Below are 27,955 nucleotides of genomic sequence, written 5' to 3'. Positions count from 1 at the left end.
TGTGACTGGCTCTCCTGGCTGCCAGGGTTGTGTTCAACTTGCTGTCAACCGAGACCCCATTCCATAGAGCTGCTCTCCAGCCTCTCAACCCCCAGTCTGTACATATAGCCAGGCTTGCCTCTTCCCAGGTACAGTATCTGGCATGTACTCTTGTTAAATTTCATATTGTTGGTGATTGCCCAGCCCTCTAATTGGTTAAGATCCCTCCGCAAGGCCTCTCTATCCCCAGTAGAGTCAACACCTCCTCCCCATTCAGTGACACAAACTTAGAGCACTTTCAAGTCCTAACTTCACTGAGGAGATAACCATGAAACAAACCTCATTCACGGTATCTTCTCTTTTCAAACTCCCATGACAAGAAATATCATTTCATCACTCATATCTCCCCTTAAACTTGACAACACTTATTTAACCTTCAAATTAAATGAACATAAAATCTAAATCACTTAGGTGACTACTCTGTTTCAACTTTTTTTTCTGTCCCCAACAATAAAGTAACTCATACAAAATTCCCAATTAATACTTGCCTCTGCCCACGTACACCATGGACCTTTAGGTGGCTTTTTGTGACAGACCGAATTGCAAAAGCATAAAATACACTTTTTACTGTTCCATTCTCATACAATTCTCCTTTCTTTGACCTCTGGAACAGGAATGTTTTCTTCCTTTCTCTTTCTAAGCAATATGGCTTCATGTTACAACATCATGCCTTTCTTGACTGCTTATGCTTTTTTTTTTTTCCCCCATGTTGGTATCTTCGAGTCCTATTTTCTACCATTCTATGACAAACCAAGCTCTGTTTTAAAATTACCATAAACAAAATATTTTAAATAAATAGACCTTTAATTCTAATGTAATTTAATTCTAATGTTCAGAAACTCTGTAGAAAGTTTTAGATATAGCAACAATACACCCTGCTATCTTCCAGGCTTATTCATCTCCTATTCAAAATACAGATCAAACTTCCTTCAAACTTAACTATCTAATAAACAGTGTGATGAGATTCCAAGCTGGCCAGATCCATTGTGAATCTGCCCAAGCATTTTTCTTACTGTGAGATACTGAAGAAGAAAACAAGCTTTTAAATGCAAAAGCCTGGTTTCATAGAATCGCAAAATGTTTGGAAGGGACCTTAAAGATCATCTAATTCCAATCCCCCTGCCACGGGCAGGGACAACTCCCACTAAACCAGGTTGCTCAAAGCCCCATCCAAGCTGGCCTTCGGGATGGGGCATCCACAACTTCTCTGGGCAACCTCCTCTACTCTCTTAGTAAAAACAAAAAATAATCTTCTTTATATCTAATCTAAATATCCTATCCTTTCACCTAAAGTCATCATTCTTTGTCCTGTCACGCCACTCCCTGGCAAAGAGTCCCTTCCCAGCTTTGCTGTAGGACCCTTTTAGGTACTGGAAGGCCGCTGTAAGGTCTCCCCAGAGCCTTCTCTTCTCCAGGCTGAAAAAAAAATATACAACTTGCTCAACTTGTCGTTGTAGGAGAGCTGCTCCAGCCCTCAGACCATTCTCATGGCCTCCCTCAGGACTCAATCCAACAGCTCCATGTCCTTGTGCTAGGGAAGCAGAGCTGAACACAGGACTCCAGGTGGGGTATCATGAGAGCAGAGCAGAGGGGGAGAATCACCACCCACCCCGCTGCCCATGCTTCTTTTGATGCAGCCCGGGATACGGTTGGCTTTCTGGGCTGCAAGCACACATTGCCAGGTTATATCAAGCTTCTCATCAACCAACACCCCCAGGTCCTTCTCCTTAAGGCTGTTCTCAATCCATTCTCCACCCAACCTGTATTGGTGGTTGGGATTGTCCTGACCCAGGACCTTGAACTTGGCCTCATTAAACTCCACGAGGCTTGCACAGGCCCACCTCTTAAGCTTGCCCGGGTCCCTCTGGACCCTTCCCTCCCTTCCTTCCAGCATGTATACAGCACCACAAAGCTTTGTGTCATTGGCAAATTCGCTGAGGGTGCACTCAATACCACTGTCCATGTCCCCAACAAAGATGCTAAACAGCACTGGTCCCAATGCCAACCCCTGAGAAACACCACTTGTTACTAATCTTGTTCCTGAACACTGAGCTGTTGACTGCGACTCCTTGAGTGTTACCATCCAGCCAATTCCTTACTCACTATTGTCCATCTGTCAAATCCATGTCTCTACAATTTAGAGCCAAGTATATCACGTAGGACAGCGTCAAATACTTTGCACAAATCCTTACAGATTACGTCAGATGCTCTCCCCCCATCCACCAATGCTGAAACACCATCACAGAAAGCCACCAGATTTGTCAGGCACAACCTGCCTTTAGTGAAGCCATGTTGGCTGTCACCAATCACCTCCTTATTTTCCACGTACTTTAGGAGAATTTCTCTGAGGATGTGACCCATGACCTTGCCACAAACAGAGGTGTGACTGACTTTTAATAGAATTAGTCTTCTAAAACAAAAGATACAAAAAAAAACTCAAAATCACTTAGAAGTAAAATTAATATTTTATAAAAAAAGTCACTCATGTCCTCTATAATCTTCCTGGTACTTTCTCACATACCCATTATGCAGCTAATCAACTCTGCAGCTTCTTGGATTGTAGCAAACCAAGGTCTCCTAGCCTCTAGTTTTATTTCTGCCATTAAAGAGGACTGGCTACAGCTGGTTAAGATGCCTCTAGGGATGCATCTAAGATCCCTTCGCCCCAAGGATACTTTCTCTCTTAAATCTCCTAGCCATTGTCTTAATGGAAGATACCTTTTGTGTGCTTTACACATTAGTCTGTCACACAAACGAGGTATACTTGTCTTTCCACAAACATGACTAACTTTGAATGAACCTATAACAAGTTCTTTTGCTCCAAAAAAAACACAAAAACAAGAACAATTCAAAATGTCATTTGGTTTACAATTACAAAAGTGGTATTTTCTCCCTTCCCACCCCCAGAGTATTGTGTTGGGCATTTAAATTCCTTAAACTTGATCTATATGATCCTGCATAATCATTTCCAAAATTATCATTATGTAATCCTATCATTTATTATCATTTTATTATATTACTTTCTGCTTTTCCCTTAAAAAATAACTATTTATAATACTTTTTTAAAGCATGAGTTTAATCATGGCCCAGCACAGCATGAGCTCAGCTTTAAGATCTGCTATAAAACAATACATGTTAATGACATTTCTGGGTTTTGGTGTTAGGAATTAAAAAAAAAAAAAAAGCTAAGGTCACTTTTTCTTTCATAATGCACTGTTCTTGAGAATGGCGTTACAGGCTGGAACATTACATCCAGACTGGGCTAAGGCTACAGTTGTTTTATTGTTTTAGAGTCCCATAGTAAATTCAAAGTTATACTCAACAGAAAGAGTAGAAACATAGAAACTTGACAAAGAGTACACTAAATAGTCTTTTTGTTAAATACTTGTAAAAAGACTCACACACTAGCTCAGTAACAGTGAACGAATTAATGATGAATACTAGAGAAAATGTGAATTTGCAGAATTCAAAAAATTATATAAGTTTCACTTATTTTGGAAAAACAAATTCTGTGATCAACTAAACACATGCATGTCTTCTGTGAGAAGACATTACTCCCCACCTACAGTCAGTGAAGTCACAAATACATTCTGCATCTCAGCTACACAAATGGAGAGGTCCATTACGAAGCCATTTGAAGTTCTTTAGTCTTCACCACAATATATGTCAGGTATTAGTCTCTCAACCATCTTATCCTGCCATAGAATAAGGACATAGCAGAGCTCCTTGCTTTCAGGGACATGTCTTCTCCCTTCTGACAATTAAGAGGTCACTGCTCTGTTGATGGCATTAATTAACCAGTTCTGATGAAGTGAAGAAACCAAACAGTCAAAAACTGAAGTCTTCCGTGATATTTGGATGACGGCAACTAAGGCGTCTGGCTTAAACATTTATCTCGGTAACTTTGGATATCTATAGTTAACTTGTAAAAATCACCAAATTTGAAGTTCTCAAATATCTGCCAATGTTTAACACTTACATGCTTTTGTTTATTTAACCACATATGCAGCAAAACACATTGAAGTCTTGCAGAAGAGAACACCAGGAAGTGTCACAAGGAAGTCCCACAAGCCTAGCAAAAGATGACAAGCAGCCATATTCTCAATGCATGAATCTGCTTTCCACAAAAAGCACCACTGCCACTAGCGTGTTATATATGACACCCAGATGCAAAAACTTATATTTACCTGTACTAATCTAGTAGTTAAGATTGAATTAGTTGCAGGAAAAAAAGGCTCCTTAACCTCTTCATGCAACACATCTGACTGTTTGATCTATTAGCACCCCCTTTTGGTCAACTGTTGGAGATATATTAAAGAAAACCAGATATCATGGCACATGTAACCAGATCACAACAGAGATGAAACAACGTCCTAGAGAAAACTTCATGCACCTCATAAAAAAATGCAGGCACTCACTAAGAAGTAAGTCTAAATGGAGTTTTAAGTATTCTGATAATGAATGACCAGAGCACCAGAAGATGTGTGTATGTAGAAGCAGAACTGAATCCTTTGATGCAAAAATGAGATAACCATTCTTAGAAAAGCAAAATTTTTTTACATATATTAAGGCATTTATGAAGAATAAAAGCTTCACAGCATATAGCCACCCTGAAATTCTCAACAAGAATATGGAAAAACTGTCAGCTCAGAACTTTTCACAACATCTAACCTAGTCACACACTACAATTAAGTAGACTAAAAACAAATTAGCACAATGTTCGTTCATGTAAAATGCAGACATTAATGACTGCCTGTTACATCATGTCAGATACAGTACAGATCATGGTATTCAGGCCCAATATACTGCATTTTTATACAGATAGCTTGTAAAGTTGAACTTGTGAGAGACAAACTTAAGTACAGCGGGATAATGCTTCCTCGGTAGTAAATTTATTACCGTTATACTGTTACTAAAGTGAAAATGCCTTATCAGAGTCACTGATATTTTATTTTTTTTTCCAGGATACTTTTATTATTTTTATAACATCCCAACATAAACAAAATATGGGATAGTTTATAACGCCAAACAGTACATGTGGAGACCATGAAGTTCTATTTTGCAGTATGAACCCACATGAATAACTTTGGGATTTGGAAGAGAAGCAAGTTCCCCATTTATAACTTTTCAGACAATAATGGCATATCATAATTTTTACTTAGCCTGCAAAATGATATTGAATTATAAACACTGTAAGTTCTATTTCTGAATGAATGAAAGGAATACTGACTTACTTAACCTAAAGTAATGAAATTTCTATATTGTGTTCCAAAAAAAAAAAAAAAGGCCGAAATTGAAATAGGAATATATAAATACTGCATAAGAACATAAACATAGAAGGTCATATGAAAAAACATGTATTTCTGGAAGTGGGTTTGGAAATTAGGGCAGGAACTGATTGCGCTTTATTGTTAGAAAAATCTGCTTGTGAAAAGAAGCACTGGGCATCTAATTGTACAAGGAAATAGCTTCTAGCATTCTAGTTGTGGTTTGTAACTTAATGTGTATTACCAAAGCAAAACGTTAAGTTGGTTTGCTTTTGGAAATTGAAATAATATAATACTTCTAAGCACTAAATATTTTATTAAGAAGGAAACAGACAGATCTTAGTTCTTCGGGATTCTACTTTAATTTCCCCATGGATAAAGAAATGTTACTGACTGCCATGGCACCAGTCGAATCACAGCACTATGCAATCACAGCTCCAGTTCCCAACACTGCCCTAGGACCAGAGCATTACAGCCACTTGTGGCAACCCAGTGAAGTCCCCAGGACAAACGCCAGCTCTGTGAGCTGCCACCAGCAGGAACACAACGAAGAGCAGTGCAGCCCTTCCTGTGGCTCAGCAAAAGCCTGGCAGAAAACACACACAGGCTCAAACTATTCCTGCAGTTACACAAGTGTCTCTACCATGCTCCTGAGCACTGCCAAACAGCAGCATGCATGGCAAAAGCATTTATACATTGAAAACTGCTTGATCTGAGGAATATTTGGGGCAAAAATCCACACTAGTTCCAGTTCATGTCAGCACCCAGGCAAACAAGGGCTCCAAGTCCTGAAACAGTTCTGAGCCAGCCCCAGGCTGATACCAGACTCTTTTCTCAAACCTCTAGGATGTAAACTCCATCTTTGTTTGCAAATAAACTTCAGAACAAAGTCATGCAAGTGCTTCTAGTTCCCTATATGCACGTAATTCAAAGTATCCTAGCCAACAGTGGTGAAAAGACTGGAAACACTTTTGACAGAGGAGATTTACATGCTAAGAATGACCCAAAAATATTTAAGTATTTTTGTAGTAGAAATCACAAAACTCACTAGGAAAGAAAGGAGATTTTGGCTAATACTTTTTTAGAAATAGAATATATCATCTATAAGATGTCCATTTGCTGTCAGGTGGCAGAGGAGCTCTAAACTGTACAGCTGCTGATCAGCAATTCCATTACATGCTAGTCTAAAGAATAAGACCTAATCTTAGAAATTTCATTGCAGATCACAATTTGAAAATCACAGCTTGCTGAGGACCAGTAAACCTTCTGTAGGCAAGTCATCTGAAAGGCAAGTAATACTAGAAATGCTGCACAGCCTATTATCAACTATCAACTGAATTTTACGTTATCTAGTTAGAAAACCTAATAAAGTTAAGAAGGAAGAGGGAAAAAATTCTGTTGGGAGTAAACACAAAACACACAGGTGACATATTTGCTTTGTTTGTGCTTACTAAATGTCAAATTTCTCCCCACACATACACATTCAGGCATTCACATAACTGGACAGTAACTAAAAACTGTGCTCTCTTTATAGCAAGAACAACAAAAGTCAAAGGGTTTAATTCCAAAACTGTGAGGAATGAAACTAATGTTCCACAGCCCACCTCTGTGTTAGGGAAGCCTAAGCATTTCGAACAAGAGCCTTTGAATTATGTAAAACTAAACAAAAAATGCAAACATGCAAGAATCTTTACTCAAAATGTTTTATGGCATAGTGTAGTCTTGTATTTTGTCCTCTTGATTTTGCCTTCCTATTTGACTGAGCATACAGGTTTATGTAATAGATATTCTAACAATCTTACGCTAATCTCAATCTATAAAATATAGCATACAAATTAAGGCAAATTCTTTCTTATTTTAATGTCACCAAACATTTAAACTGTAAACTATTGAAATGTAGTAAAAAAGAGAACCAATCCCTTGAAGTGCTAATGCAAAACTACAGGTTGTAACAGTTCACAAAAGTCAACGAATCTATGTGGCTAGTATGCCTAAGCTGTTGGGCAACTATTAAAAAAAAAAAATGTATTCCAGAGCTTTTTATTCATTTTTGTTTGTAGTACTTCATAAACATCACAGCCAAATGTCTCACAAATGGAACATGACATACAGAAGGTCACTTTTGGAACTATATGCTCTCAGCAGTTGTTCTAGATGGCAATGGGATAATCTAGCTAACATTGTGGATAATTTTATTTCACCCCTGCTTTGTCCAATTTACCTCATCTCAGCCACCTTACTCTTCCATTTCCTTCCTGAGGTCAAATTATTGTCCTCAATTCCTCCTCGAACTGTCACCATTCCACAATTACCATCTGCTTTTGCTACTTTCCACAATACCACACAGCTTAATTAACCACAGCCCATTTTTTCTTCTTCTGCCTGTACAAATTATTCCTCCATTGAAATAATTCCAACTCATCTATTCCATACACCTCTGAGTGGAAAAAACAAGTTATTTGTTATTGTCAGCTCTTGGGAGACCTCCCCCCATGGTGTGGGGGATGTGAACTGGGTGATCTTCATGTCGCTTCCAACCCAAACTACTCTGATTCTATGATGATACTTCAGTAACTCTTTGCCTACTGAGTTATATGCAGAGAAGAAAACCAATGGTGCCATCTAATACTGCAGAATAATTATGATTTGAGTTTTCACATCAGCTTGTTCTCTAACATTAACAGCATGAAGACCAAGGCTGCCAGACCATGTGTCAGGGCCCTGAGGGCACTAACAGGCCATAGTAACTCAGATCAGTTTCACTCACAGCCTCTGTGAACACCAGAAGCTCCATTTAAGCTCAGCTCTGGGTCTTTGTTCCCTACCCAAGTGACATGACTAGCTCTACTGATCCTTACTTAGCGTTTTGTCTCAATCCCTCAATCCCCAAACCTGCAGCATGGCTCCAACCACGTTTCTACTCTGTTGCCTGGATGGACTTGAGACAAACATTGTAGCTTGTCTTCAAACCGGTCTCTTGTCTCCTTTTGCTCCTGACTGGACACTCTGGATGGACGCTGGACCTTGCTTTTATCACTTAGCTGTGTCTGGAACTGTTGACAGACTTTATCAATTGCACCTAGCTCTGCTCATGCTGAGATGCTGTAGGACTGTGTCCTGGTCAGTGAAAGCCCTGTTGTTGGTGAGATAACCTTTGCTTTCCAACTTGCCTTCCCTTCAGGCAAGAAGGGAAGACTCTGCCAGACTTTGCAGCTTCCTGCTACTCATTAATTTCTATTAAACTCAGATTCATCAACTGCATGTAATATATTTGCATGTGTTTTTCAGCCTCATTACTTTGCAGTCAAACCAAAGGGCTTAATTTTTATCTAGTTTGTCTGTAATGACCGATTTTATATCTTACCACTTTCTCATAAGGTACTAACCACACATTTTTTTCCTGTGTGGGAACCAGTGTGATTAATTAGCTTCTACAAAACCCATCCATCCTTAGGTTAAAACAAATGGTTGGCTGCAACCTACGTGGCCTATGTAAGTCTCCAAATTAAGTTTTACAGAAGTTATCACATCAGAACTTCAAATGCTATTCTACACTTAAGTGCAAGTAGTGATTACATAGCTCTAGTTCATAAACAGAAGTATTTCCTTCTACAGCATATCATACAAACATTTGCAGTCCTCAGACAATTACTGATGAGGGATAAACTATGCTGTGGTACGAGGGTAATGTGAAACTGTCAAGTTTCTTAAATTAAGTCTGCTTTAAAAGAATGGATGACTACACTGTTGTTCCAGAATTATCTTACTGCGTTTTCTTTCCATTTAAAGCTATTACAATCTTACAATCAATTTTTGAGAATTCACCTTTGAGATAAAAATAATAATTGGCTACCATACTTGTGTGTTTCCTTGTACTCTTATTTATACATTGACTCTTTTCTCCTCCACTGGTACTGTTCTTTCCTTTTGCTAGTCTCTTTTCATAGTCCTACTATATGAGTAGCTATTAGCTCCCTGAAAGGAGACTACTAGCCTTGCTATTACTCACTCTGTTCTCAGATGGAATAAACCCTTAAGGCAAAACTGGTGCTTCAAATGCAAACCTTATTCTTGAATTGCAGTTCAGACAACAAAATTCAGATTATTTGTCTCTTTCTCTGGTAGGTACAATCAACATTGACGTATGACAAAACATCACTGCTGCAGAATTCCCCTTGATAACTTATGCAGCACATACAAATATGCCTTGAATACATGACAGAACAGTCAAAACTACTGCATGAAGAGCTGTTTCTTTCCTTAATTTAAAACACAGTATTTCTAACCAAAGGTAGTAAGACACTTGTTTATTGTTGGGTCTTTAAATAGCTACAAAATACACCTCTAGTTTTGTAAATAAAAAATGGTACTTCTGAAGATTACTGAATTCAGATACAATATTCATAAAAATCTCTAACTAAAACTACTGAAATACACAGAAAAAATGAAAAATTAAATAGTTATTCTATAGCTCAAGAATTTCTTTTGCACTTTATGGCATCACTAACATTAGTAGGACATGACCTCGTTAGATTTATAGCAAATGACAATATCAGAATAATTATATTTGTACTGTACACATTCAAAAAAGATCAGACTTCAAATATTTTATATAAAATACATCAAATATGATTTTTAAATATAAGTAGAAGCTGTTAATGAGATCTTTCATGTTAACACTGCAAGAATAAACAGCTGCAAGAAATGTTTGCCCACACACATTCTGGAACTGCCTACAGTCTGTCTAGTCAAGTCAGAAGTTAATTTACTTCCTCAACATCAGTCACGGGTCAAGGGAAGATTAAGTCATACACAGATTACTGCTGCTTAAAAGTGGCTTTTTAATAAAACAGTACCAAAACATACTTTTATACTGGGCAGTAGGGAGCAACTGCACTTAAAAATTCAGACAAAAGTGTGTGATTCATTTCTTAGGACTCGTGCATTATAAAGAAGGCAACGGTAAATTTTCAGCTTGCCTCCTGCTAGCTTAACAGTATTTTTATTAGAAACAATAATGCACATAATCTTAAAACAGCTTGGGTGTATACTTTGTGACATACTCAGAATCCAATTCTTACAAAAATTTTAAAAAGCTTATCAAAACCCACTGTATTGTTGTGAGAATGAAAACGTACATGGATGAAACTATACAAATAACCTCTGGTGGATTATAAAATTTTCTGAAACTGTTAGTATAATTTTTTTTTAAACTTGTTCTAATTTTTTTTAAATCCTATTTATAATAGGTTTTATCTTCCCTGCTTAGCATTTCAATACAAATAACTTTTCTCTTATGACGGCCAATTTTTTATACAACAGCCAATTTGCTCAATAGCATAAAAATCAATAGCTGTTGCAGGAGTTAGAATATCTTTCAATTCCAGATTTTCTTTGAATACTATGAGTTTAATTTCTTATGGTAACAAAAAAAAATGCAGACAGAGTTTGCTTTTAAATACTCAAAAATGCGCAAGTTTTCTGCATCGCTAAGATAAAATGTAACTACGAATGAGACTACCTGTTACTCCCAGACAGAAATGAATACTGATTTTGCTTTTGTATTCCCAGAAACTTATCTTATGCCTAACACTGTTTTCAAACATGTTTAATGTCCACAGATTCCCCAGATTCTGGGTAGTGTCAGACACTACCGCAGATTGCAGATGATTAGAAATTATTACTATTCTAACTAGGCGATTTGTCACTAAGAAGGTGTCAGCAAAAGCAATACTGAAAATTGAGAACACGACCAAAAGTTTAAAATGTCAGTCATATTAACTAATTAGTGTTTCTATCCTCACCATTTGTCAACATGGGCTTAATAGGTGAAATTACCAACAGTGCCACAGAGGAGACTTAGTATACTGGTCTAACATACTGAGACCTATACATTGGTCTAACAATTCCTACTGCACTTGCTTCCTTGCAAAACAGAAATGCTACATATATAGCATGAATGCTAGATACATTATAAATAATTTGGCTGTAGCTAGTTGCAAGTGAAAGGCCAGAGTAGCATGCTATTGGGATAGATGGCATTTAAATTCTTGAGTTACTTCATTTTTGGAACTTAAGTTCTTCTGAATCTCACTTGTACATTTTGCTAGTACCTGCTTTTGTGAAGAACAGCTTTAAAGGTGATAGTTCCTACCAGTCAGAAATACGAACCCGAAACAATCATCTTCTGGGCAACCATATATAGATACTGCACTGAGTTTAGATTTACAGTGGAAAAAGATAGGTAACTGAATCATAAATATCAAACCTACTTTATGGGAGTAGGTTATTTTGCAACCCAAGAAGTTTTTCCCAGTCTATAGATAATGAACAGTATATATTAAACCACTACAACTAAAGCAAATTTTATTATTTTGTTCACATAGATTTGAAATGCTATCTATTGACAGCTGGCATTCAAATTCCCTTTCTTCTTGTATCCATATGGCATTTCTTCATCTATAAATTTCATGTTTGAAGTCACTGTAACATGTTGTACAAAAACACTTCTCTTAAACTTAGAGACACCAAATATTTGGTATTAGGAAATACCACCATAAAAGCCTTTTCCATGAAAGAATTTGTTTATTTTTGTTTTTGTATTTTAAACCAAAATAGGCATCATTTTCAAACACAGTATCAAAACCTATTTTAAACTGTTTAGTCCCTAAGGAAAATATTATGTCCTTCTGTCTTAGGATATTAGTGCCAACAAACTTCACCTCTGCCCCCTTCTTTTCTTTTCTTTTTTTTTTTTTCCTCTCATTCTCCACTCCTCTTCAAATCTTCAAAGTAGAAGGAAGACCACTAGGTGGACAGATCAGTAAACATAGAAAAAAACATATTTTAGAATGAAATAATGTTTTCTTAAAAATATGCAGTGACCCACAGTTCTAAACTCAAACGGAATTGTTGCACTGCTTTCAACTGTTTTACTGCAAAAGCAAACCCACACCTCATTTACTTGCTATCTTTCCATACAAACATACCTTAAAGGTCTTCCTTCTTTTCTCTATTAAACCTGCTCTTGCTAAAGAGGTTGTCATTCCTTCTATCTTCCTCTTTGGGGCTCTAATTCCAAAAGTGAAGGAAACAATAAAATTAAAATAAGTCATTCTAAGTTATATGCTCAACTATGAGTAGCAATTTAAGAAGTCTCATCAGGTATGCTTTGCTACCATCATCTCCTGCACTATTTACTTTTCTCCGATTACAATAGAAAAACAGTCATTTCCAGAGCAGCACTTCTCACCCTTTCCCCCTATTCTCAAACTTTGGCCCTCCCCACCTCTTTTCCCCATCTGACCCTCCTGTTTCCACATATTTCTGATGATCCTCTTCCTCACCTGGACCAACACCGAAGCTATCTAAAATTTAAGAAACATTATCGGAGTCCCATAGAACATTAAGGATATGGACAAGAACTAGAAGGCGGCTAAATAATATGAAATGGTATTTTTCTGTTGTGTGTTTCTCTCATCTCTGACAGAATTCTTCATTTTGACAGCAACATTATAATGTTCCGAATGTTTCATTACATTTCCTGTTCCCTGTGTGGTCTTTCCAAAGCATCCTCTTTCCATCCTAATGGAAGCAGGGAACAGTCCTTCACCCTGCTCCCCGTACTGCCAAAAGCAGGAGATTTAAAACACTACTCTGGTTCACCAGAGCTGCTCTGGCCTTGTGCAGATACGCATGATTCTAGGTTCATGTATATCCATGAACCAGTCATGAATAACACAGTACGCTGTTTGCCTGTCAAATACTGCAGGACAGAAGCAAGTAAGGATTATCGATTTTGACATCCTACATAATGTACTGCAAAAGGACTTGAATTATCCTACTTGTCAGAAATCTCCCTGTCAAAGCATGAAAAATGGATGCAGGAAAAGGTTCTTCCTTCACGTGAAAGAGAGACCAGATGATGATTCAAGAGGCATGTGACAATAAAAAATAACCACTGATGATGCTTTCAGACACAGTGAATACTCAAGATGTAACTGCTAGACTCTCTTATCCACACAATCATTGTTTGAACAGTGTGGACAGAGTCAAAAAGAATGTATTTTAAATTAACTATACACTTAAATATATGTAACACCTACTTCTTCCAAACTGCTTCTTGAGGCTGTCTGCAAGATCAGATGAAGATTCACTGCTGCCTGGAGTCTTGTTTTTAAACTTATCTTCATTATCTGTACAAGCTGCAGTGTTTTTCATTTTTTTCTCCCCTCGCTGTGTCCATTTGTCTCTCCACATCTTTCACCTTGAGTGTGCTCCAAACCTCCACGTCACTGTAATCTTATGACTAAGAAACTCCCTGGAGCTTTGTTCTGCATTTCAGTCTGCAGTTGTACTGCTGTGGTAGTGTAGTTTGATTCACCATAATTTCTCTGATATGCATTAAAAACAAAACAGAAATTAAAGTAATTAAATAAAATTGTAAAATCCAAGTTAATTATGTATTTCAAAGGTCTTTTTCTCCCATAAACAACCAAAAGAAACTTATACCACAAGGTTAAGATGTCTGTGAACTTTATCCCCTGATCTTATTTTGAAATTTTAACCATACAGTGTATGCAGATGTGGTTAGTCACTGGTATCAATTTTGGTTAAGTTAAATGCCGCAGAACTAATGTCTGTTAAAGAAAAATGAGTTTCTGGTTTGTCTGAACCTGACAACACCGCATGTACACTATCTTGTACAGCATATGACAGTACATGGCTGGCATGCACAACAGGTGATTGAAATAATAATAATAAAAAAGAATTGCTGCCAAATGTTACTTATTCAAAGTCTGAAAAAAAGTCACACTGGCTAGCACTAATGTTAGCTAAACAGTGCTTCTATTAGCCAGGAACAGGAACAGCTTTGTGAATTATTGTGCAGCTCTCTGGTCAATGCAGAGCTATCTCTGGGAAGTCTGAAGTCTGCCTACTAAGGCATACTTTAAGAACGTGCAACAAAAGCTAACGCTATTTTGAAGAAAATAAATAATAATTAAAAAAAGACAGCAATATGTAAAAGTTAGTTATTCTGAGGAAAAAAATAATAAATCTATTACTGATGAAAGAACAAGGTAGTAATTGAACAATTTGATAGGCTTCTTTTGCATTTAGAAGTTCTTTATTTTCCCACGAAAACGGCTTCCTGTCTCATTCTGTTCTGATCAAACCCTCTTGCTAATGTAAATGCCAACTCAAGAATAAGATTTAAATGGATTTAAATCCAAGTTGCCGGATTCTCCTCAGCATACATCATGAACTGAGTAACTGACTTCCTACTACACAGATGTCCTTATCTCTTCACTCTCATAACCTCAGGTGTCCATGATGATAAACTAGCAAAACACTTCTGATCATCCTCAGTCTTTACAACACCATTACAAGAGGCAGGGAATACACTCTGAAGAACCATCATCTATCACTGAAAAGTGACAAGAAAAATCCATTATTAAATTAACGTAATTAACATATTTAACGTATGGACAGTATAGCCAGGTATTACGCCTCCATACACAAAATATTCCACTTCTGCAACAGAAATGAGAATCTTTGTATCTTGACTACAATACATTGTGAAACAACGAGACTCTCAAATGCTAAGCGGCTTTGGCATGAATAGCTCCAAAGTTCACTAGAAATTGGTTTGTTGTCAAACACAGAGCACAGAATCACAGAATTGTTTGGATTGGAAGGGACCTTGAAGACCACCAAATTCCAATCCCCTGCCATGGGCAGGGACACCTCCCACTAGCCCAGGTTGCCCAAAGCTCCATCCAGCACCCTTGAGCACTTCCAGGGATGGGGCATCCACAGCTTCTCTGCACAACCTGTGCCATGGCCTCACCACTCTCTGAGTGAAGAATGCCCTCTCAACATCTAATGTAAATATCCCCTCTTTCAGTTTAAAACCATTCCCCCTTGTCCTATCTGCTCATATAAAAAGTTTTATAAGCCCCAATAAGGTCTCCCCAGAGCCTTCTCTTCTCCAGGCTGCACAATCCCAACCTCATCAGCTTGTCTTCGAGGAGAGGCGCTCTAGCCCTTTGATCATCTTTGTGGCACTCCTTTGGACTCAGTTGAATAGGCCTGAGTCCTTCTTGTGCTACAGGCCCCACAGCTGAACACAGGACTCCAGGTGGGGAATCATGAGAGCAGAGCAGATGGGGAGAATCCCCTCCCTCGCCCTGCTGGCCATGCTCCTCTTAAGGTATTAAACAGCACCAGTCCCAGGACAGAACCCTGAGAGACACCACTCGTCACCAACCTGCACTTGGGCACAGAGCCATTGACCACCACTCTCTAGCTGCAGCCATCCAGACAATTTCTTTATCACTGACGAGCCCACCTTCAAATCCATCTCTCTTTATTCAGAGATAAAGATGTTGTGTGGGACCATGTCAAAGGCCTTGCAGAATTCCAGGTAGATGACACTGGTCGGTCTTCCCTTGTCAACGGATGCAGTCACTCCATCACAGAAGTTCAAGTGTTCTGTTCCCAGTTCAGCCTACCCACATTCTCTAATGCATGACAAAACTGCAGTCTTTCCCAAGACAGTCCCTCCTTTGTTTTCCTCCTATTGTTTTTCTTTCTATTTCTGTTCACATGAAATTTGAAGACCTGTGCTATTTAAATTATACCCTTAAATCAAATTTTGGCTGAGCTTAACTTAGAGGTCAAAATTGAAGTAATTCAGTAAGACAGACAAGCTAGGTATACCCTTCTTCCCAAAGAGGTCAAACTCTGAACACATTCAACATAATTTTAAGATCATTAAACTTGATAGATCTCACAGTATAAAAGTTTCAAAACTGATCTAAGCAAAAAGGTACTTCTACTTTGTGTAACAGCTCAAGCCACCTGTTAATAGTCACCACTAGAGAGAAGAGTGATGGACTCAGTAACTGCTGCTTCAGTGATTTAAACGAGGCATACACTATTTCCTAAAGGTATCAGGAATATTGTTGTATGTGCTCCTAACTTATGACTGAACACTTACTTCCCCGTTGTGTTAGTAGTCAACACTTCAGAAACACCAAGCAACTTAGGCATGTGTATTCTGAAGTGCTTAAATATGCACTGATAAATTCAATTTTTGCATTACAGGAAGACATACATGTAGTACTTGTAAGAGTCAAATATAACTCACAGAAATCAGAATATAATGTTTTCTGACTACTGGAAAATGATTTTGGGAACTGTTTTCAAAATCAGAAAGAAACTACTATTCTGTTCCAAAAACTGGAGAACTTGTTGGAGAAACTTGTTTTGCATGAAAAACAAACAAACAAACATAACAAAAAAAAAAAAAAAAAAAAAAAAAAAACCCTCAAATAGAACTGCAAAACAAACCCATTGCAAATAGAACTGTTGCTTGAAGGTTTTAACTTTAATCCTACAGTGGTCAAACAATAAACCGTATCACTCCCGTAATTTCAGCAAAAAACATGAATCTGTAATTCAGTGGTTTCACAGAATCCCCGAAGGGCTGAGGCTGGCAGGGGCCTCTGGGTCCATCTGGCCCAACCCCTGCCCAAGCAGGGACACCCAGAGCAGGCAGCTCAAGGACATGTCCTGGAGTTTTTGGATATCCCCATGGAGGAGACCCCACAGCCTGTCTGGGCAGCCTGTGCCAGGGCTCCCTCACCCGCACAGCACAGAAGGGCCCCTGGTGCTCAGATGGAGCCTCCTGTGTGCAGGGTTGTGCCCACTGCCTCCCATCCCATCACTGAGCACTCCTGGGTAGAGGCTGGCCCATCTCATCCTCCCTTCAGATAGTTATATAATGGTAATATCCCACCAAGCTAGACTCTCTTTTCATGAGCAGTCCTGTTCCACACAGCACAGAGGTTGCAGTTCCTTTCTCATCCTCACGACCTTTCACTGAACTCTCTCTGGTAGCTCCATGTCTCTCCTATACCAGGCAGCCCAGAATTTGACACAGTACTCCAGGTTTCCCAATTCCAAGGAAAATTTAATTCTCACTTGTCTAACATGCAATGATTGCAAAAATGTGTTAAATTCGACATAAGAGAGACTCATGGTACTTCTCCCTGCATCTTCTCCAAGCCACCTGAAGATTTATGATTGGGTGACGTTCCTAAGGAACGTGAAACACAAGTTCAACTTCCTCCGAGACGAGCATCTCCAATTTCTCTTTTACTGAGAAAAAATAAGGACACTAACACTTCTGTGGCAGGGAAGGAACCTGGGGCATGATTTCAGAGGTCCTGTTCCTGGAAGAAACACCAACCTGAGGGCCCATACCTCACACCTCCATGCTGCTCCCTTCCTACCCCTGCTACATCCTACTGTTTGTTTTGGAATAAATGCTTATGAGGTAGGGTGGTAAAACTTCCAAACAAACAAAGCTATTTTTAGCCTGGATCAGTTGACTGACACAGTTTACAGGGTACAGGGAACAGTTGTATTGGCACCACAGAGGACCAAACAGAGGGCAGAAACAAGCAAACATGAACAGTAAGTTTCTGCATTATCACAGAGGAATTCCTAAATTTATATCTGGGTTCCAAAGTGTTTTTATGAGACTGAAGATTAATTTCCAGCACTGTAAAACAGGTGTCATTTTAAGGAATAAGCAGAAGCAACTAAAGGGACTGTCAGTATAAAATTCATAAAAAAAAAATTGTGTGGTTGTAGTCCTTTTTTTTCTCTGTCTGTATGTACAGTTCCTGGTGTGTATGTTTACATACGTATATGTAAACATACACAGATTTAAGAGCCACTGTAACTTTCTACAACCCACTTTTATATTTAAAAATTTACGTAGCACCGGAGGCCCTCAAAATCGTAGGGCAGTGGCTCGAACTACGTCTTTCTGCCTGACCAGAGGCGCTCTCACAAACCCTTGTCTCGTGCGCGCACACCGTCAGCTACAGCTCGGGCCACGCACTGGACTTTCGGTAGAGGTCTCTCTACTGAAGAAAAATAATAATAACAATAATAATGATAATAACAATAACAAAACAATAACAACAATAATAATTATAAATATATTTTTAAAAATAAAAAAAAAATAAAAAGAATGCAGCAGCAGCAAAAATTATACGGTGATTTCCAGTGTTATTTCGAGGCGAATGGGGAGGCAGTGGAAGAGCAGACACGCGCCCTCTAAAAAATTAACAGGAAATTAAGAGCCGCCGGCGGGAGGAAGGGGGGAGGAAGGGGGCAGCGCCACGGTGCCCGTACGGGGGCAGGGATCCCCAGGAAGGCGGCGCCGCGAGGAGCCGAGGCGGCCGCCCGCAGGCCGGGCAGGGCGACCCCCGACCCCCGACCCCCGACCCCCCCCCCCCCCCCCCCCACTCCTGGAGGCCCGGCGGCGGTCGTGAGGCCGAGCCGGGACGGACACACGGACACGCGGCCCGGCCGTGCCCTCACGGCGGCCCCGGGCAGGCCTCAGGCCCCGCGGCCCCCCCCCCCGCGGGCCGCCTCCGCCTCCACCTCCACCTCCACCTCCACCTCCGCCGCCGGTGCCGCCGGTGCCGGGCGCTGCGTGGCGGCGGGCGGGGGGCGGGGGCGGGGCCCAGGGCGCGGTGCCGTTACCTGGCGGGCGGCAGGCGGGCCGCCGCGCGGAGCCTCGCAGCCGCTGACATTGAGAGGGACGCCGCCATGACGCTCGGCGCAGCCGCTGGGGGGACGGACGGCGGCGGCGCTGGGACAAACCTCCTCCGCCCGGACACAGGAAACGCGAGGGCGGGCGGGGAGGGAGGGAGGGAGGGGGCGGGCAGGCAGGCAGCGGGGGGGGGGGCGAGCACCCTCCTCACACCGCCCTCCTGCTGTCCTCAGCGAAGGACGTGGGGCCTGAAGGGCTTCAGAAGGGCCCTGTCAGGCCTCACAGCACCCTTGGGTGCGGGGCACCCCGGGGTGGCAGAGCTCTGCTGTGTCTTCTTGCACGCCTTGACCTATTTCTTAGTTTTTCTGCTTAAAATACGCTCAAGTGCTTGTTGCACTACAATAAACATGTATCTAACATGCTGTGCGTGTAGGAGCCCTGCTTTGACTTTACACCAATTCTGGACTTACTTCCCGTAGTCGGACAAGGAAGATAAACCAATTCTAGACTTGTTTCCTATAGTCAACGAAGGAAGACAGGCAAGGCCTCTGTTCTCTTAAAGTTGAGTCATATTTTTAATGCACTAACTGTAAAAAGGCAAGGAAATAACAGTGCTCACGTCCTGGAATATGACGCTTCACTCACAGTTAAAGAAGATAGATTGCTGTAAAAGAAGAGTCAAGCACTGTGGTACTCGGTGCCAAAACCTCAAATGACCTACACTGTCCGGAAACGCATGGTGCGAAAGCGCAGGGTTAGAGAGGGATCTGCAACGCTGTGAAGGACTGAAAAGTTTCTGGTTCTGGGGAAGAAAGTTCCACACTCTTAACACCATTTTATTTATTTTGAATTCTTTTGCCATTTTTGAACACAAACAAACTTACCTCAAGTTTCATTTTTACTGAAAAACTGGAAAAATACTAAGAAGCGTTAAACGTTAAACAAAAAGTTGTGAAACTCCTACAGGAGGAAAAATTAGTTTTGTCTACTGGTTTGTGAGTTGCTCCAAGAGAAGCCTGACTTTTTCTATCTTGCGCAGTTTCACAAGATAAGATACAAAAATTCTACACAAGCAAGTTAATCCAGTGCTTTCTTGTCCCAAATAAAAGACAGAAGAATAATAGTTCTAATGAAAAGTTAAACAAACTTTGAACAAATGTTTTCTGCAGTTATCAAATCAACAGAACATTAATTTCCAATGAGAACAAACAAACAACACCCTTTTGTATTATATAATGCTAATTAAACGTCAGACCTGGAGCCACTATTTCATAGTCTTTGTATTAGGCAAAGGTTGCAAAACAGTTTCTGTTGTAAATCATCCTGTTAGAGTGTTCCACTCACATACGTAATTTTCTACTCTTTTTTCCCGTCAACCATTTCAGAAATGAAAAGTATACTATTTTTCTTTTTCAAAACAGCAGCTATGCAGAAAAAGAGGAAAAATGAAAAATCATTCTGGGCAGCATAGCACAAAGACATTAAGGACAGTGCTTTACAAATTGGGTGCTTTTATGGATAGGAGTATTTAAAAGGAATTTTTCCATCATTAGTAAATATGGTCAAAGTCAGATGTAATAAGACAGACAGCAGGGGTAATCCTGTAGCAATGATTAATTGAACATGGCCTATATGGAAAGGTGACAGCTTGTGTTAAATGTCAGTGGGAAAATACACCAAACCTTTGCGCTTACTAGTTTTTCTTCAAGTGTTTTGAGAGAAGGGCTTGAAAAACTCTGTTCCCTGAAGTTCTATGATTTTTTTTCAATGTATCAGCTACCAACCTAATAATGCATGTTCTCTCTCATACCGAACGTTCATTCACATTCAGATAGACAGAGTAGGAATATCTGCCTCTCAGAAAACTCAAGAACTTTTATTCCCCTCTTCCAAAATCTTTTTCTAGTGGCCTCAGTGATGGTAGGTTATAGGAGGCCTTCACACCAACTCACGTTTGATTCAGTTAATCTAAACTTGTACCTTCTGTGATGCCTCAGCAAGGAGAAGTCTGTTGTTCCCTGGAAGCAGGAAAAGATTAAAACTGTTCTAAGGCATCAGCTGGTGAAGAGTCGTTTGCTGAGGCCAGTTGCTCTTGAAGGTCCAAATGTAAACTGAGGCAAGCTGTTTGATTCTGTCTATTTTCCATCAGTTGTCAGATAATCACAGCTCATCTGAAGACCTCTGGAGTGGACCCAGCTTTCAGGGTTTTTTCATCTGCTGTCTTCTTTCACTGTCAGAGGTGGAAACAGCAGTTTGGGCAGCATGCAAGTGCATCACATGGCTCTCTTTGAACTCCTGCTCTTCCTGGTACCTTTCCAGTGGGTGATGGGGAAAGGACAGGGAAATACCATGGGGCAGCTGGAGCTTGGAGCTGCCACTTTATTAACTGCATCCATAAAAGGAAGGTGCCAAAATCAGGAGCTGCCTTTGGCAGCTGGGGGAACAGGACTGTCTTGTGCTAGATCACAGCGACTGATGGGTGTGAGCATGTGCGCAAGTGAACGTGCTGCTAATTGCTAGCACAGTCCCTGGAAAGGTTTTGGCCCAGGCCAATTAGCACCGTCCCAAACAATGTCTGAGCACAGTCTGGGAACCAGCGTGAGCCTGGGACTGTTCCTAATAAGCAGTGTGGATGAGGCCATTCTGGGTTTTGGATTGTGTTTTTGGAGCTGGGGAGAAGAGCAGAAAGAGTTTAGTTCTACGGATGTGAGCTGTGCCACGTAAGCTGAGCTGTATCAGGGGTACGAAAGGGTCCTTGGACTGTTTATTTACTAATATAAATGTAACCATAGCATTTGTTGCTGAAGTATTATTGTATAGTAGTCACAAACACGAGAGACTATTTCTAGACAAATAACCATAGTTCTCCAGAGACAGCATGTGTGGCAATTCCAAGCACACAGTTTACCGTGAAATTAATATGCACCAACAGTCCCTTGCAGTCTGGTGCCTCAGAAAGGGCAAGAGATACGAGTTTTTCTCTTTCCCACTATAGGAAATAGACCTTAGAAATAGACCTCTAAGATATTCCTGTAAAGTTGTAAATTAGGTGTATACTGTTTTATGTGACTGGCTTAACTTTGTGTAAATGTATTCTTATATATGATATAAGACCTTCTTAATCATTGCGTCTTAGGTCAAACTAATCAATTTGTGTGCGTATACACAGTCTTAGAAAATAAAGCTTTACATGCAGTATTCCCCCAAATAATACAGTAAGTTAGTTTTTGAGGTGACCGCAAAAGAATCATTCGACATCCATACTTTCATGAAGGCTTAAACTTTTCATTCATAATTCTGGCTGCAAGCTGGTCTTCTGTCACTGATATACTGTGAAACACTGTCCCTCAAGACTGAAACAGTTTATGTGCCAGCACTTATTGTGCTGTACAGTATGCTCACAGTTTCTATTGTCTCTCTCTATGAGAAAGCTTATTAGCTTAACTATGCAGGGTTAGAGTCATATTTTCTCTTCACATATGTGAACAGCACACATTGTGAGAATCTGAGAGGAAAATCTAACCTTTTGCTTTTTTTCTATAAGAATAAGGTTGCACAATTTTACTCTATGCCCAAGGAAATCGAGTCAGATGCAAATAATTTCATAGTCTCAAATAAACTGCAGTTAGAAGTGAGAAATCTAGAGATATTCCTTAGTGAATTGTTTTGAATTGTTACATTTTATCCTGAGTGGCTTGTAGGAACTATTCAGGAAACAAAGTCATCATTCTCAAAGATCTTGACAGCCCTGTGTGGCAGAGCAGTGGTAGAAAAGGGGTACAAGACACAAGCAAACTGATTATACTGGTTACAGCTACATGTATTCTCACTCAGTTCCATGTTGTGTGTTGGCTGTATTGCTTTTATGTACAGAATCGATCATTTAAGTGTTGGATAACTCTCAGATTCTGACCCTTTGTATATCTAAGCATGGCGGTAGCTTAACATGTACTTAGTTATTAACATTACCTTTTACAGGACTGGAACTTAGTCTTTCAAATACCAATTTTTATTTTGAAAAGCATGTTTTGGCTTTGTAAGAGCTCACTCTGTAAGTAGTGCTTCTGTTGGCTCCGTTTTACCCACAGTAATTTCTTTTGCTGGTGAAATATCAGCTGCGGTTACCCTTAGAGGTTTTTTTGTTTGTTTGTTTGTTTTTCCAAGCATTTGCAGTCGGACAAAGACTATTTCTCTTATATAGTTATTTACAAACCTTACCATGCTTTCAGTGCCAGGATAAATTTGATGGAAGATTGTGTCCCAAATGTCAATTTCTGCGTTAAAAGATGAGTGATCATAAGAACATGATGTTTGGGGATTTCAGTATTTATTTACATTCTCTACATGGCAGCCAGGTTGGTAAGGAAGATGACAATATTCTCAAAGTCTGATTGCAAATGAAATTTAAAATGCAGTCGGAGCTGTCTGGATTTAATTTCTCTCTCTCTCTCCCCCCCCTCTCTCCTCCCCCCCCCCCCCCCCCCCCCCCATATGGGAGAATAAAACATCTCAGCTCATACAGGAGAAAAAAATTAAAACCAGGCAACGCCAGCTCCATTGTAAGCTTCACATGCAATCAAACAGTCTCGCAGGGAAACTCCCCTTCCTGACTGCACTGCTGCCACTTGTGAACTACAATTAAAAAAAAAAAAATCACTTTTTATACTCCCTGCTTTCAAGCTAGACATTGACATGTGAACCAAAATCTTTTTAACTATTGCCCGGGAGGCCACCAAAGAATCCCAGCTGACCCCCTGCCATCAGAGTGAGTGATGGTAGGCTGCTGGTGTTGCAGCTCACTTCCCTCGGGCTGCCACCCTGAGAGATCCCACCATCCACCCTCGGTGTGAGTGACATTAGCCCACTGGGCTTTGAAAACACTTTTCAGGTCGGTCATCGCGGAGAGATAGCTTCCTTCACACACAGCATCAGGGTGAGTGACGTCAGGCCGCTGGGGTTTAAAATACAGACCCTCAGGCTTGCTAAGCTGACACTGCTGAGAAAACTGCTTTTATTGTTTTACATCAGCAGGGACCTCTTTGTCTTTTTTTGTATTGTTTACTTAGAAGCCAGCCTCCCCCTTCCCTGTCTCCCACCCCAGACAATTATTAACATCTGTAGGGTAATTTCTAGTGTTTTTTGTTGTTGTTGTTGTTGTTGTTGTTGTTTTGTTTTGTTGTTTTTTTGTTTGTTTGTTTGTTTTTTAACTGGAGGTGAAGCAGATTTTAGTCTTTGAATTTTTATAGCTATCTGCTTTCTCACATGATTTTTGAAAGATCCTGGGTGTGCCTGAGTACTTGTTAGTGGGAGTGTCTTAGCATAATAAAAGGAGAGTAGTTCTTAGAGATTCTGTTCCTTTTAGCCATCCTGGATGGATAATGCTAATATTAATCATTCTTCCATCAGAATTTTTCCTGAGGTTCGTGGACTTCAGGAAATGTTCCTCCCTAGTCTTGACTGAATATAAGTCTGGCTGGTCCTTGGTCTTTCGATTCGTGATACAAAAATTAAAAGCTTTCTCTGTAGCCAACCACCATAGGAAACCTGATCAGGTTTCATTAGGAAACCTGGTGTTTCTGATATTATTTTATCAGCTCTAAATTGTGGTGATGAGATTTTAGGGTCTTTGTGAAGTTATGTATAGGAATTAGGATAAGCCCCCCTAAACTGGTTAATGTGAAAGATAAAGGTTTAAAACTGTAATTATATAATACTGCCGAACAGACTAAGTCATAGAATGGTAAGTAGTGCGTTGGAACTGCCATTTTTCTAAACTCTATTTCCATTTCATTCAAAATCAGAAACTGTTTCTTAATGTATTACTGAAAAGAAGTAATAAAAAAATACATATATTTTAAAGTTTCTAATTCTTTATGAAAACAGCAGCCAGGTGAGCTAAAATAAACATGACTATTTGAGAATTTATATACATATATTTTTTTTACTGTTTGCCATTTGAAGCTCACTTTATCAGTGATCTCATCATCACTTAGATGCATAAACACATTTTGTAGTCAGATTTTACAAGAAGTACCATCACTCTGTAAGAGAAATTTAAGTTTTTTTAAAAGTAGTTTTAAAGTATTCTCTCTCTCATTCAGTTTACCTAATTTTAAGGAATAGCATCTACTATGATACTAAATGTCACCAGTTTCATTGAACTAAGAGGCTTTTTAGTGGTTTTGGTAGATTAACAGAGAATTATTAAAATATGTAGTAACAATTAATTTTTATGAAGCAGCCAGGCTGTCCAATAAGAAACGTGAAAATAATTTGCTTTAGCTTTATGAGAACTGAATTAGAAAGCTTCTAAGGTGCTTCTAATGATAGGAATGCAGGAGAGGATGTCATCAAGTCCTCTAAGCTGAAGTTCTCATCCTGAATAATATCCTTAAATTTAAGTTTGTTTTTTTTTTTCAACTCAGAAATGTTCTCTGAAAGACACAGTTTTGATGAGCTTGATGATATTCAGTGGTAGGAAACACCATAAGACAGTTATGAGTTGTATGGCATTTTTTGAAATTGTATTCCTAATGTTTTCATTATCTCCACATCACTTTCATATAAACAGGACTTTCAAGGGTGGCTGCTTTTTTATGGCCCATACGAAATGAAGCAGGAGCTGGATCCTGGGCTTCCCCAGTTCAGAACCAGAGTCTGAACACCTACTGTGCTGCAAAATTAACAAGAGTTTTTTTTCTTTCTCCTGGTGTGACACTCCGCCATTTGCCATTGTGCTCCTGTTTTCTTGACCAGACTGAAGAAAACCCTATTTCTTGCTCTTTCCAGGTGTTGGTGTGTTGCTCAGAGCTCACTGATGAGCAGGCTTTCATGCTGGCAACATATCCCAACAACTTCCATGGCTCAGTTCTTCTGGGAAAGGGTAAGTGTTCAGATCTCTACAGTTCAGTGGTTCCCCTCCCATGGAAATCCCCATGTCTCCATCTGCTGAGAAGATTGACTGTATACGTTATATGGGGATGGAGTCATCTATCACAGACCTGGTGTTACAAACCCTTCTGTTCAGAAATGTGAAGGTGGGCTTAGAGTATCATGAGTTTTTTATTTATTTATTTATTTATTATTTTTCAATAATAAAAATATGGGTTACCTCCAGATTTTAGGGCCTTTTTGTTTTACTCAGTTTGCATATTCAAATTATCCTACAGAACCATGAATGTTATTTTGGATCTTTGTTGTAAAATGAAAATTACATTTTCTCTTAAACACACAGTTTGACAGTCTAAGAGTCACAAGAGTTGCCAAAAAGTCTGTAATATCTGTGACTGTCCATATAGAAATGAGGGGTGGATGTCCCTGTAGTAACTGGAATCTGAAATCAAGAGACAGCAAAAAGAGGAAGGCATTATCCCAATTGGGTTATGCTTGCTTTGTCTCTGAGTGCTTTGCATAAGGAATTACAGATTCTGTAATTGTCTTAAGCAGTGGCATGCTGGTGTAGAAAAGGCCATACATGCACTTCTGCACCTTCTGTATTTGGATGGAAGTGATCAAAATCTGACACTGTAGTACAGCCCACTGTATTGTACTTCAATTGTGACCATCACTGTATTAACTGTACAGGGTATGTGGTTTTGGTGACACAATGAGTTTCTACAGAAAGGATTGTGGTGCCAGGAAAATAATATGATTTCTGTAAAGCAGCTGTTGGAATTCTTAAGGATTAATGATTCTGTTTCCATGGAAGTAAATGACGAAAGTATATATTGGCAGAATATTTTCTAAATAGAATATTTAGAAAAATTCCAGGAGAAAAGAAATTCTGGCTCATTTGTAAGAGAAGATAATGAAGAATGTCCTGGTTTTACTTACTACACTGGTAGAAGACCATTATACCCTCTTCAGAATAACTACTGGACAGATTACATGCTGAGGAATACATTTTTGATACAGATTCTTGGCAGTGGCAGCTTTAGCTTGAATGCCACATCTTTCCCAAAATGTGTTGTTATTTTTATAAATTAAGATACCTGATTGCTTAATTAATTTTCTCAATTAATTTTCTCTTCTCTAAATGGCTTTCTTTAAACACTTGTTTAGTGATTGAATCACAATGACACCTGTGATGCGCATCATGTTTCCTACCTGCTAAGATACTATAGCCTGTATAAAACTAATCACAAAAACATTCAGAAAAAGGATGTCTACTTACATATATAGTTTTGTACTAAGGCCTGAGCTGTACTTTGTCATTAGTAGTGTACGTATCTGATTATGGGATTATCATTGTGGTAGTCATGTAATTTCTATTGGATACTATAATTTGTCTTCATGATGGAAAAAAGTGCTATAAATTAGTTATTTCACCCCATTTGTTTTTTTCTTTTTGAGGTAATTGCACATAATCTAACAATAACAGTAGGACTATGAATGCCACAAGGTTTTGACTTACAAGAAATAGGTAAGTTATTAATTTTGGAGAGTATAGTTTACCAAATCAAACTTCAGAGTCTTAACATGAAATGATAAGTTGTAGGCCTGTTTCAGCATTGGGGTAAAATGGGATGGTTCAGTCCTTTGCCTAAAAGGTTTAACATATTAATTGGTCCTATCTGCCATTCAGCTGCAGGACACTGTTATATTGAGGAAGAGGATACTTACATGTATATCCATCAGGAAGCAGTGGCAAAGCAGAAGTGATATTAATTCCCTGAAAAATAAAACGGAACTTTTATTTTGAGATAAAATAAATCATTTAAAATATATTTTAAAATCCCTAATCATATAATTAATTAGTTCTTTTAATTTGGGGTCATTTTTATTTTATTTTCTATGACATTTTCTTGATAAAATTGTTGTCTTGGTTTTGTATCAGATTTAGTTTTCACCAAAGGCAGTTCTATTTAAACACCTATATATACGTATATTTATTATATATTATATATATATATTTCATCTGAAACAGAAAGTGTTAGACACAATAGTTCTTTTCCATCCAGTTCAGTATTACTGGTGAGTTTAATTTTAGCTAATACAGTAAAGTTATTCAAATATGTGCCTTTTGATACTGATACTACCATGTCAGGATCGAGTAGGGGAGAACCTAATTCAC

The 27,955-nt window shown here is 39.2% G+C and overlaps 1 protein-coding gene across 1 annotated transcript in view; it reads right to left on the bottom strand.

Moving 5' to 3' along the window:
• Positions 1-19,003, bottom strand: part of NDUFS4 (NADH:ubiquinone oxidoreductase subunit S4) — a 47,305-nt gene extending 28,302 nt beyond the window's left edge. Inside the window, exon 1 of the mRNA XM_032205962.1 lies at positions 18,873-19,003. Within this exon, the coding sequence (XP_032061853.1) occupies positions 18,873-18,940 (68 nt within the window). The 5' untranslated portion in view covers positions 18,941-19,003. The remainder of the gene's footprint in view (positions 1-18,872) is intronic.
• Between the last annotated feature and the right edge of the window lie 8,952 nt (positions 19,004-27,955).

The sequence above is a fragment of the Aythya fuligula genome, chromosome Z, assembly GCF_009819795.1.
Source record: "Aythya fuligula isolate bAytFul2 chromosome Z, bAytFul2.pri, whole genome shotgun sequence".
Classification (NCBI taxonomy): domain Eukaryota; kingdom Metazoa; phylum Chordata; class Aves; order Anseriformes; family Anatidae; genus Aythya; species Aythya fuligula.
The sequence above is the reverse complement of the archived record's forward strand: the minus strand, read 5'-3'. Positions and strand labels throughout refer to the sequence as shown.